This window comes from Lissotriton vulgaris, chromosome 7 (assembly GCF_964263255.1).
Source record: "Lissotriton vulgaris chromosome 7, aLisVul1.2, whole genome shotgun sequence".
NCBI lineage: Eukaryota > Metazoa > Chordata > Amphibia > Caudata > Salamandridae > Lissotriton > Lissotriton vulgaris.
Window position 1 is genome coordinate 234,690,840 of NC_141695.1, and position 12,778 is coordinate 234,703,617.

Below are 12,778 nucleotides of genomic sequence, written 5' to 3' on the forward strand. Positions count from 1 at the left end.
TCCAAGCACCAAAAACGCTGAAGAACTTACAATCAATTCTAGGCTTCCTGAATTTCGGAAGAACTTACATTCTAAATTATGCGGAGAGGGTATACCTCTCTATGAACTAATTAAACCTGATTTTAAACCAATCAACTGGACTCAAAAACACACAGAAATGTTGAGATCATTGCAAACAGACATGTTAGCAAAAACAAAATTAGATTCACGTGACAATACAATCAACCTTGTAATCCGAGTCATCCCAGGAAGATGCGGATTCACGTACCTGACCTCTATTGAGGGAGAAACGGCACCAATAGCTTACAAATCTCAATTGTACACACAAGCAGAAAAAACATTCAGTCTCACAGAAAATACTGTGAAAGTAGTGCAAACTGCTATAGCTAAAGAACGAGAACTAGCACAAGGCAAAAGGATCACTGTTCTCACAGCAGAATCCGCTTTCGAGGCACTATTCAGCCCAGTAAACCTGCCTACAGTGTCACTGGATCCGAAATGGATACAGTGGGAAAATTCTCTTGCTGCGGAAGACGTAAAATACTATTTCGCCCCGCACATGAAAAAACTGAATGATTTAACTTATGAAAAAGAATATCCTCTGCCAATCGAAATTCTTCCTCTTCAAAAATACTCCTGTATAATCTACACAGACAGATTTGTACAGCACTACAATGTAGAAAATAAATCGTACAATGCAGCCTGTGCGATTGTTAAAGGTCGCTGGCTCTGCGGTAAATTCAGACCGAAAATAACAAAAACTGAATCACTGAGAAAATGTTCGGCTCTGCGAGCTGAAATCATATCTTTAAAGATGGCGCTTGAAAATGCAGAACGTGAATTCCCGACACTAATCGTGCGCGATTCGCATTTTTGCGTCAACTCTTACAATAATGAGTTGCAGAGCTGGATTCAAAATGATTACAAAGATGACACAGGTGCCACAATCAAGCATAAAATGCTTTGGAAACAGGTAGTTCTTTTACAGAAAGAACTACAAAAGACTCACGTGATACAGACTCTGAGTCATCAACGTGATGGCATTCACGTTGCAGGGAATTCATTGGCTATTTCAGCCACAGCGGAAGCAACTAAACCGGCTTCCGTAGCCACAAAAAAGCGTTCCGAAAAAATACATAGACGGGGAAACCATGCTGGCAGTAAAAACGTCCTTAAAAAGCGACTGTGCAGCACTACCCATGAACTATCTACTCAATTATGCATACGTAATTGATGCAAACTCCGTTCCTTTTGCTCGAATCCCTGGAGTGGGGGATAGGGTAATTCCAAACACGAACCGCAGAATCTTTTTAATAGCAGACGCACACTTGGGATTGGGTCCGAGGCACAAAAAGATCAAAGAATCTCTGACTCAATTACAATCAGAGTACTGGTGGCCGGGGATGAGCGTGCAACATCAAATATTTGCAAAAAACTGTCAAGACTGCAAAAGAGATCGCAGTAATGAACCAATACAGTCTGTTGCCCAGTTACCGTTTATGGACAGGGTAATGCTGTCTATATGCAATCCAGCGTCCTATTAATTGTTTAAGACTACATTCACTTAAAAAATGTGGCCCCAGCGCTCGGCTGACGCCAAAACTGTTTTAAAAGTTCTGCGAGTCTTTATCGGCACATACGCAATTGCCATGTTCCATCCTGACCAGGGTCCTGCTTTCAGCTCTCGAGCTTATAAGGAGGCCATGGCCAGTATGGGTGTTGGGTTGCGATTCTCTTGTCCATTTCACCCTGAGGGGAAAAGTGTAGTGGAAAGAAAAAACCGAGACATAAAGCAATCTATAACGGCGAAGGTATTAGGCTCGGGTGATGGGTGGGTCAAACCTTTAATAAGTGTCCAACTTAGTCTAAATAATTTGCCAAGAAATTCTCTAAAAGGTTTCAGCCTGTACGAACTATTGTTCGGAACTAGAATGCATATTTGGGATCTTGATAGTCAGGCTTCAGTGGTAAAAGATAAGAATAAAGACTTTGACATCAAAGATCGTTTGGCTGTTTTACAGGACTTGAATAAAACAAGAAAATCCTTAAGCAACATGAAAATAAAGCAACAGCCAACTACCACTGAAGACACACCACCAGTCCCAGCAAGACCTGTCTGGATTCCAAAGATTGGGGATCTGGTCAGACAGAAAATAGCGGTTAAGAAGGAATTTGGGCCTTCTTACAGAAAAGCAGTACCTGTCTTGGCAATCAACGGAACAAGATCAGTAGTACTACCGCCTCTTGCTGGTAAAAAGGAGAACCGAGTTGTATCAATCGACCTGGTAAAACCACAATCATGTGGCCTATAATCAACAGTAGGCCAAGTGGACTACCAAGAAATAACAGAATACCCAAATTTGCAACAATCCAAGAGGTTCAAACTGAAAGACTAATCACATTTGATAAACCTGCAGTGCACAGAGAGGGACTATGCAATAATGCCATGGAACTTGTGCCTCTTGAAACACAGATTGAAACAGTTTGTCATGAAACACCAGTCTACAATGATGTGGCATCAGAATGTGCTACCGAAAGACAAATTGAGAAAACAATTCCAACAATTGACAGAACTGCCTCTGGCTACTTCATCAACTTCGATACCTTTTCTGAAGATCAAAACGACCCTGAAGTGATGCCAGAAACAAAGACTCTTAAAGAAAAGACAACAGAACTCTTTCATCAACTCGAGGAAACGTATCTTATTTCTCCATGGTTAGAGTTCTGGTTTGGGCTAGGTGTATTTTTCCTCCTGCTTTGGCTCATCATGATACTTTGTTTGGGAAAATTCATTGAAGGGAAATACAGTTCAATGGACACAGCAAGTCAGAACATCAACTTAGTCCTGAATCCACACAAATCATCTCACGTCAAAAAAGAGGACTATCATCAGTAAATGTCACAGCCATTCCAATACCCGGTGGGGTAGTGTGGGACAAGACTGACTATGAAGTATATGGCCCAGTCAAGATCTTGAAATATCCTCACCAGTTCAAGGTTTCATTAAGTGACTTTGTAAAACTGAGTACATTCTCTGATGATTGGGATTTTGAAAGTATAAATAATATGATGTTGGATTTAGTGTTGTCAGCAAGATTTACAGAACATGATTATTTACAAGGTTCGTCTAATTATGAACAGATGTACTGCTTTTCACATTACGCAGACCACTTACATAAATCTGCACAACCTAGAAATGTTTTTAAATATAACCAATGGGAACATTGTGCTACTCCACCTAAAAGTAGTTCGCAAACATTCTATGAGAAATTCCAGTACTTCTCAGGGTTTAACACAAGTGATGCAGAAACGTTTTATTATAAACTGTTGGATAAAACAGGGTTGAAAACAATGCTGACAAATACTAAATTGATATATTCAGAAGCATTTTATGAAAAAATTATGACATTTGGTTTTGATTTCTGGAAAAACAACATTGAAACAAAAACCATCTGGGGTACGAAAGATTGGCAAGTACAAGGCCTAGAAGCATTATTTCGAGCCGGCATGATCCCAGAACAAATAATGTTCTTAAATGACACAATTCACCAAAAAACCTGTCTTGGCCTAGCTAAGATTAAAGACCTTAACAAACCGTCTATTCCAAAGCCAATACCTGATAATACAACAACAGAAGTTTAAATAGACGTATCAAAAATGTTACATCTAAACAGAACCCATCCTGATTGGAAAAAGTGGTTAATCTGGCCTACTGACACGAATAACTGTCAAGATAGATTCCTGAACAAAACACAGGGGTTAAAAATGACCAGACCCTTGATACTCCCAGAGACAACATCCAGGGATAGTAACAACATACAGTGTAGGGAAACTGTGCCTTGAATGGCTAGAATCATCCACACTGGCAGAAATTAAGCAACACTTAACTTTACTTAAAGATGGTGCTGCCTTGCGTGATTTTATTATGGGACCATGCAAACAGCGTCAAAAACGCTTCATAGCGGCCAGCATATATGCGGCATACAACGAGGCTTGGAAAGAAACTCAAATTGAAACAGCCAAAAAAATACGACAAATTGATCGTATTAATTTGGAAAAATCACTTTCTATTATGGACAATGGGTTAATGACTCTGTCCTCCAGAATATATTAACTGGACAGTATTGTATCATCTGCCATTGATATAATAGATAAAGACTTGGAAATGTTTCAGCATGGCCAGTCGCAATTGCGTTCTATTGTACAGCTAGGCTGGACGCTGCAAAATCTTCGTTCAGGCTATGTGCCATGGCATTTAATCAACACAACGTCATTGTTTTCCATCTTTAACCTTACTGATAAACAAATCAGCTTGGCACAGAAAGGAGCAGACTATACAATCCTGAGCATCGAAAAACTTGAGAGATTACCATTGACAATGTCAGAAAGACCTGTCATTGAATGGATAATACACGGGATTATCACAATTCCGATAACAACTTTCCAATTTAAAAATTGCCTTGAGCATGTACCAACTGGCCAGTATGAACGATTGGGTAAAGGGTACATTAAGTCAGCATGGAAATTACCATATATGCACACATGCTATAGTGACAGCAATAAAAATGTATTTCTTAGTGGTGAAAATTGCAAACATTCACTAAGCGGTATACTTTTGTGCCAGGGTATTAATTTACACGGGGCCTGTGAAGGAACTTCAAACAACCTTTCATGCCACCAACATGTTACACCTGCAACGCAGATAGAGCCCTTCTTTAGGCAGCTTTCTAATGGGAGTTACATTCTAATAACGGATCACAGCTGTTGTGGCTTGGTGCCAGGGAAAGCATATCTCGTAAGCGTAACTTCTATGGTCACTTGCTGTATGCAAGCATTGTTTCTAAACGGCCCTGGAGATTCCGAAACGCCGATTTGTCCTCCTTTGAATGTCTCTTCTATACGAATTGATACTTTAAGCAGAATGAAGTATGTGCTTTTACAGACAACAGTTCCCATAACGTCATCTAAAGAGACGTATGATCTCCAAGTTGCAAGGACAACATCAGAGATACATGACCTTTTATCAACAAATTGCCCCGTGCATTTCACAGAAATGCTTAGTTAACTTCTAAATATGTTGGATGCCGTAGGTATCTCAAACGTATTTAAGACGATTTTTTCAGGACTGTTAACACCATTCAAAGCAATTCCGGGCATTATTCCCAATTTTGTCCATTCAGTCTTTGGCGGCATACCCCTAACTTTGGGACTTGTAGCAGGCATTTTATTTTTGACCCTCCTGCTCCGATATGGCAAGCCAAAACACAGACATGACTCCGGCAAGGATGGAAGAAACGATCCTAGCAGTACGCTACCGGGACCGCATAACTAGAGTCCTTGGATTGGTCAGGCTGAGAGATCTGAACATGACCTGGTTTCTTTCATTCAGACCTGTATGGCAGACCTGCATCTTACCTGTGCTTCGATGTATGCTATGCGGAGAAGAATGCGTGTTAGACACCTGTCTTGCACTACCATCAGCAGTACCAATGGATATCGATACTTTGCTAAGTCCTGTAACGGCTCACGCGTCGTGTTGTCCCCAGCGGCTACCAATCCTGATGACGGCATTCATTGAGACTCATGTGCTACGACTAGGTGGCGGCAGTGAAGCGATACATGAAAGCAACATCACCCAGGTACGGCCTTCTGTGAGCATTGCTGATCCAGACATCGATGATAGCAATCATTCTCACACCTGCCAAGTTACAGCATTATCGAACTTGGTCGAACTGTCACCTGAATATATAGACCTATTCTTTAAGAGCCTGTCTGATATGATGTTCTCCCCTGAACAACAACAATGATTTTTTTTTGGAAAAGCATTCCGGCGCACAGCGTTCCCATGAACTCTGAATTCGGCCTTCAGTTTTGATCAACAAAAACTACTGAAAAGCGTTGGAACTCTATTCCCCCTTTCACCATGAATATTTTTTAAATTGAACATTTTTCAAAATATTTACCTTTTTTTCCTGCCACGAATACCTTTGCTTAAAGTAGAACTATTCATAATGAACAGTACTTCTATTTTTAGTACATCTAGAGACAAAATAACTTTACCTCAGCCTCTAGCACGTTTTACAGCAAATGCATTTATATGTGATGAAATAGTCTCGCCCTTCCTTTCTGTATTAGGAGACATTTCATGTGTAATTTTTTCGTAAAATCGTTCAACTGATTACATATGCTATCATTTTTGAATGATTTCTATGCTTAAAGACGTACAGTACCTATATTTTCATGTATTTCAAATACGCCATTTCAAATGCAATATGTATTTTGGGGTGGGAAGTATTACACGCACATCTTATTGCTTTAGTTTTTAGTAATTTGATGGACATAAATTCGTGGAGTGGGTGTCGTGTTCTATCTAGGACCCCGATCAATATTGTGACCTTATGCCCCTATACGGCTATAATCAATCCATACCCCTATAATGGCATAAACGATCAGAGCCATATTTCGGAAACTTGTCTCTGCAGCTCATTACAGTATATGACACAGCAGAAGCCACTATCTTAGATTCCTAGATTACACACCGAGTTCTTTCAACAGATAAAACGCCCAGCAACCTGGGAAAACCCCGCTTGCTTTGTTTTCATTAGTAATAGAACTCTAATGAGCACTATAAGAACGACCAGTTCTTAGTGACATCTTTATTGACGTCTTATGTCCAAAAACTTACGTCAAACAAAGCACCTTTCAGCTATAAATAATACTAACGTTACCTTAAGCAAACACAGCGGTGGTGGTGAATACAGGAGCAGAACAGCTGTCCCTTGCAGAGCCCAGCAGATGCGAGAAGCCCACGGACGCTGCCCCTCCTCCTCCTTGACGCGCTGAGAAAGACGCTGTCTTTTCTCCAGCCGAGAAAATCCAGCTCCGGCGTTTCCAGCCTACCCTTGCGGGTAACTGGAATATCGAGTCCTGAGGGGAGATACCAGACCTCCAACATTCTATTCCAGAGGTACTTAAATTGCTACTTACTTACTCCCTCCCAAGTATTAGGCTTAGGACAAGTACACTAGAGTAGGCATAGTAAGAAGCACCAGTTGAGGACGTTAGCTAAATGTATATATGAATGTATATATTTTACTCATTTTACCTATCATATGGCTAAGAAACCATATCAATGCTTTTACAGGATTATTTCGCAATACTCCTTTTACTATACGCACTTTTTATAATAACAAGTCTTGCAATTGTGGCAATTCATTTCTCTTGCATGAGAAGAAAGACTGTTCAATAAATAATACCTTTTATTGAAAACGCCCGTCTCTCTATTCTCTGCATCCTGGTGAAAGTAATTCTTGCACAACTGACTGAGTGAAATACCTGTCTATTGTTTCACACGACTCTAGAGATTGACTCTTATTCTAAGGAGCAAAGTTGTCATGTTTATGCGGTTGTTGGAAAACTGAATCCCTTCTTGTCTGAGCCAGGGAAGCTGATCACTTCCTATTCAGTCAAGAAAGTTTCCAGTGACCTCTGAGCTAGTTGGTACAAACCCAATTAAGTCTAACATAGTCAGTAGAGACCTGGAAGGCCGCACTTCTACGTCTACACTGCTGTTTATGTTATTCCAATGCGCAGGGCTTATAGGGAAAATAGGAACTACACTACAGTATTTAAAGGAGTAAAGGCCCGAGACATGAAGACGCCAGTAGAGGCCTAACTGTGATTTTCTTAGTGTGACTAGAAAAGTTGAGTTGGAAGTGTACCTTGGGAAAAAGAGGCTCCTGTTTGCAGTTGAATTTCAAATTGTAACTTAGAGGGTGCAAAGAGATGTTTCTCATGTATTTCTTTTGCAGGTGCAAGGCCATGTAGCTCTTTAGGTAGAATGAGCCATTGTTTAGAAGTTAGATTGGTAGAAGTAGGGACGATGGGAGTCTACAGGAATGTACGGCTGATAATTTTGGTGGAGAAGGTGCCTGGGACCCAAGGACACTGTAACGGTTTCTGGAAGAAGATGGATCGACGCTGGAAAAATACAGGTGGCTGCACCTGCCAGAAGGAGGTGTGTCATGGGTGTATCCACTGTTTTGGGATTTTGTATTAAGGAAAGTGCCCCGAGGGTGGAGAGTCAGTTGCTATTGAAGCTAGGGCTAGAGTTAGTTGGTGTCCTGCCTAAGGCACTCCAATTGGATATGCAGTTAGACATGGGACTTAGAGGGAACTAGGCAGGAGAATTTAAGGAGCATCTTTGAACGAGCTCGGTAGTTTAGGTTACTTACCTGGAAAAGTGAATGTGCATCTTACGGAGCCTTCACAGCTGACACCTTTTCCTCTTGCCTGGAAGGTATGTTAAGTCGGGATGTCACTTTAGAGCTAGTGTAGGGACAGACTAATGTTTTTCTTTTCCATTGGAGCAGATGCAGTCTAGGTTACCAGTGGGAACCATTAAGGCATGCCTAATGCTTCTTGAATTAACCTTGCTCTTCATTTTGAGTAGTTTGAGACTTCTGTGTAGGATTATGTTTGTATTAGTGGCCGTTTATTTTCGGAACCTCTTGCTGAGATGCTTGTATGTGCAGTTGTTTTTGGCGTTGTAATAAAATTTTAACCTTTTCTTCGGAGTCAGTGGTCCTTCAGATTGAGAGATGTTGAATCTGGGAAACTACAGAAAGTGTGAAATTTAAAGAACATCCTACACATTTCCATGCAGGCTAAAGCGGTCCGTTGACCAATAATTCCACCCCTCTGCATCCATCCTCGTTGACAACCTCATGTGTCAAGCACCACTGTGGCTCACTAAGGGTAGGACAGTAGGTCAACGCTGTGATGTAAAATTGAATTTCTGCAGTCCCTGACATTTTACTCTTTTGACATCCAAGTTTAGAATAAAAGAACAGTCACTTCCAGTTGTTCTCTAGTAAGATAAGTCTAAATTCCCAGTTGTGTATTTTACCATTTATGGAGTATCTTTCCTTTCACAGCAGACAAAGTTTATTATTAGAATGTGTGCACTGACAGTTATCAATGCATCCATGTGTAAGTATAGCTGAATAATAGCAGGTCTTGGAATACGATGACAGTCATACTAGGTATCAACATTTACAAAAGGCCAAGAAAAAAAGACATTTATTTGAGAAACATGGTTGCTTATCATAATGAGGTGCAAAACACTCAACATGAACAGTTTCTTAGTGCTTCTTTTGTCACCAACTCCAGTCTTTTTGATCTCCAAATTATGTGCTTATTCTGATGTGACTTTCTTTGCTTTTACCACCGCCTTCTCTCTCACTCCATAATCTTTTTTGACTCTTTTTGTTCCTCTTTGTATTGCGGTGAAACATCCTTTCACTTCCATTTTTCTCTATCCCTCTCATCAAAGTGTGTCTCGAAATAATGCGCAAAAAAGGTAGGTTGAATTAACCCCATACAAATCACTGACACATTTGAGCATTGCCTAACTGACACATCTTTTGAAAGATAAACAGAACTTGTAATAAAGTATTGAAGTAGGTATGCAGGGATGAACACTTTCAGCCACAAGTCCTATGAACAATGATCAAGACTGTAAGTATTTCTGAGCTGGACAAAATACGGCATTGGGAATATGTTAAGAACATAGAAAAGTCTGGAGGGAATGCACACAATAAGTGAACAAGACAATTGAGGACTAAAATTATATTTTTGTTTTTTTTCTTAAAAAAATACCCTGAGCATCCTTGTGGAACAGATCAATAACCCTGAGTAAGTAAGGGTAAACATAGAGGTCTTGCAGTGAATATTTTTCCAGGATGGACTGCTGTGCCATCAAGTTGTATGTGTCTGTGTTGTCTTATCCTGACATTGGAAGTCTACCACTGTAGGCCCCACCTCGTCTGTGGAGCGCCTCCAGTCTCTGCAGTTTGCCGTTTATCCGTTTCATTGCCTTTTAGATCCAGGTTTCTGAGAATAATAAAACACCAAAAGAGTCCCAGGAACTCACTGCCACCAAGACGAAAGATCTTCAGGGGGTACAGGATTGGTTGTTGGATGCTTTTAAACATCACTGAAAAAAGAATAAAATAAGGTATAACACAACAGGAAAAAGAATTGAGCTACATATCCACATCTAAGCTTGGTTTGAGGTTATTGTGGTCTATGTTTGCTAATATATTATATCTAATAACATTTACGTAGCTCATACACACACCTAAATTATGCCAGGTCACCTAAATATTAGATGTTTCTATTCCCCACATCAGTGACGTTACAGCGTTTTACCATAAATTGCCCCTCTGATCTTTTGGCGACAATGTACTATAACTACATGGTGATTAAATCTCTTTATTTTGGGGGTATTAAGGAATTTATTTTGACGCACCATTGTATGAAATTTACTTTGGCGCCTCAAAACAAATAGAACACGTGTGAATGCAAGACAGTAGTCAAGTCATCTTATTTTATTTGGAAGTTGTGAGAAAATGCCCCTTTTTTGTGGTCACCCTCATTCTGTGGTGAATTTTTATTGCTGGGTTTTAGACTCTGCACCCTAGGGTACCTCTCCCCAGTGCATATGCTCTTACCCCTAACACATGATGAAACAGGCTAATCCCGGATTGTCCTATTTATTTTTCTATACGACCGTAGTATATGGTAGGGAAATACACCCAGGGTGAGAAAAGTTAAATGTTACCTGTGGACTGCAGCACTTATTGGCCATCCATAAGGGTGACAAAGGATAACATGGCTTCAGTATTGCTATTGTAGGGTATACAACGTCTAGCACGCATTTTTTACCATGCACTACCATTACAACGCAGGCATTACCACGCATACCATTACAACGCATTGCGCTGGGGGGCGCTCTAGGATAGGGAATAAGTTTAATTTTATATCCAACACCTTCCCTAGTGTCCACGAGGACTGGAGTTGGAATATAAAATTATACTTACCACTATCCAGCACCTCAAAGCGCTATGCGTTGTAACGGTATTCGTTGTAAATACCGCGTTGTAAAGGTATGCGTGGTAATAGTATGCGTGCTAACCTCATACATCTCTATTGTAGACTGACTGCTGCAGTGTAAAACCTGTATGGTGATCTGTTAAAATAACCTTTATCGCAGGTAAAAAACCTTCCTTATCTGACCCTAGAGTTGAGTTTGGTGTAAATTTTCAAATGCAACACCTAAATTGGTAATCAGTAAGTGGGTAATGTCATCATAGCGTAGAAACAGTTTAGATACCTGTGTATAGATGCCTTTATATAAACAACCGTTGTTAATTAGAGTTTATAATGTTACCTTCGCCAGGGCCATACTGTAGTACAAGCTACTTACCTGAGGCTATACATAGTCTGTGTTCAATGACTCATGTAGCATCACATACTTAAATCAGAGAAAAGGCTAGGATATACAGCGTATAAAAAAGTCTGTTCCTTTGGAGCAGGATCAAGACTGATTTGCGTAAAGCTGGGTCCAAACTGGGGTGGCATGGTTTGCAAAATAACAATGGACTGGGATGCACCTCTGAATATTTTCTAGTGGCAGAGAACAATTCAAGCATTCCATCCATCTCTTTTTTTATACTTTTATATATCATCCTAAGTAGGATGTGTATGTCCAAGTATTGGTTCCATGCACACTGTGCCACTGGAATCAAACCAAATTCAGCTGATGAGCCTTTAATAAGGGCAAATTGGTCCTGGGTTGCTTATGTTCCAGTTCATTGAGGACGCAGGTTTGGCAGTTTTGTCTGGACTACTTCCATTGGAGCAGGGTCAAGCCTGATTTGCAAACAGCTAGGTCCAAACTGAGGTGGCATGGTGTGCAAAATACAGATGGACTTGGAAGTGGTTCAGAGTGATTACCAGTGGCTGAGATTAATTCAAGCATTCCAATCAACAGTGTTTGTATACTGGGATATACACTATGGCATGTGGAGGAATAACTGAATATAAAACCTGTGCCCAAAATTATCTTCAAAACAATGCTTACCAGCTGGAGAAGTCTCTGGCTTTCCAATACTTGATGACTTCTGACATATCAGCAGCAACCTTTCTGTCCACAAGCTTGAGGTCATCCGATGACTCTCCATTGAAGTTTCCACAAGCTCCACACAGTGCGTTGAACAGTATCTGGTTCACCTTGACTGTCACCTCACCACTCGTGCTGAGGTGCACTTGCACCCTTGAGGCCTGCTCAATTATCACTCCATCCTCTACAACAGACACTGCGATGGATTTGGATACATTCGTTGATAGTTCCACCTGCTGCCCGTTCACCTACAGAGCAAGGATAAGACTGTCAGCCTAGTAGCTTGCAACTTGTACACCTCTTGAGCAATCTGAAGCCTACTCTACCCTACTCCCTCATGGATGCCACGTCAAGATTAACTCATTAAGCTGAGCCAACCTGCTCCTCTTAGATGATACCCCTTTTAATTTACATATACATCACACTTGATAAATGATGACATATAGATAGATAGATAGATAGATAGATAGATAGATAGATAGATAGATAGATAGATAGATAGATAGATAGATAGATAGATAGACTGACTCCATTAGTTCTATATAGAACTGTTTGATTTTTTTCAAGCTTTTATATAAAATCTATAAAATAAAATAAAAGTAGGGACCACTGTATTCTAAACAACTTCATAAACGTTTACACAAACTGTACCCTTGGTGTTATTTTCCTCTAAAATCCTTACCCTAAAACTCTAAATATATTTTTGACAAAAACTCAAACATTTTCCCAACACCCTTCTGCCTCGTGGTATTATGCATACTGTTCTAGCAAAGTACAATAATGTCCTGCAACCCCAACATTTCCCCAAAACAC

The 12,778-nt window shown here is 40.3% G+C and overlaps 1 protein-coding gene across 1 annotated transcript in view; it reads right to left on the minus strand.

Annotated features, from left to right (window-relative positions):
• Positions 1-9,065: 9,065 nt before the first annotated feature.
• LOC147701273 (IgGFc-binding protein-like) overlaps positions 9,066-12,778 on the minus strand; it is a 221,247-nt gene continuing 217,534 nt past the window's right edge. Inside the window, exons 27-28 of the mRNA XM_086930002.1 lie at positions 11,927-12,213; positions 9,066-9,997 (exon numbers count right to left, since the gene is read on the minus strand). Coding sequence (XP_086786128.1) covers positions 9,988-9,997; positions 11,927-12,213 — 297 coding nt within the window. The 3' untranslated portion in view covers positions 9,066-9,987. The remainder of the gene's footprint in view (positions 9,998-11,926; positions 12,214-12,778) is intronic.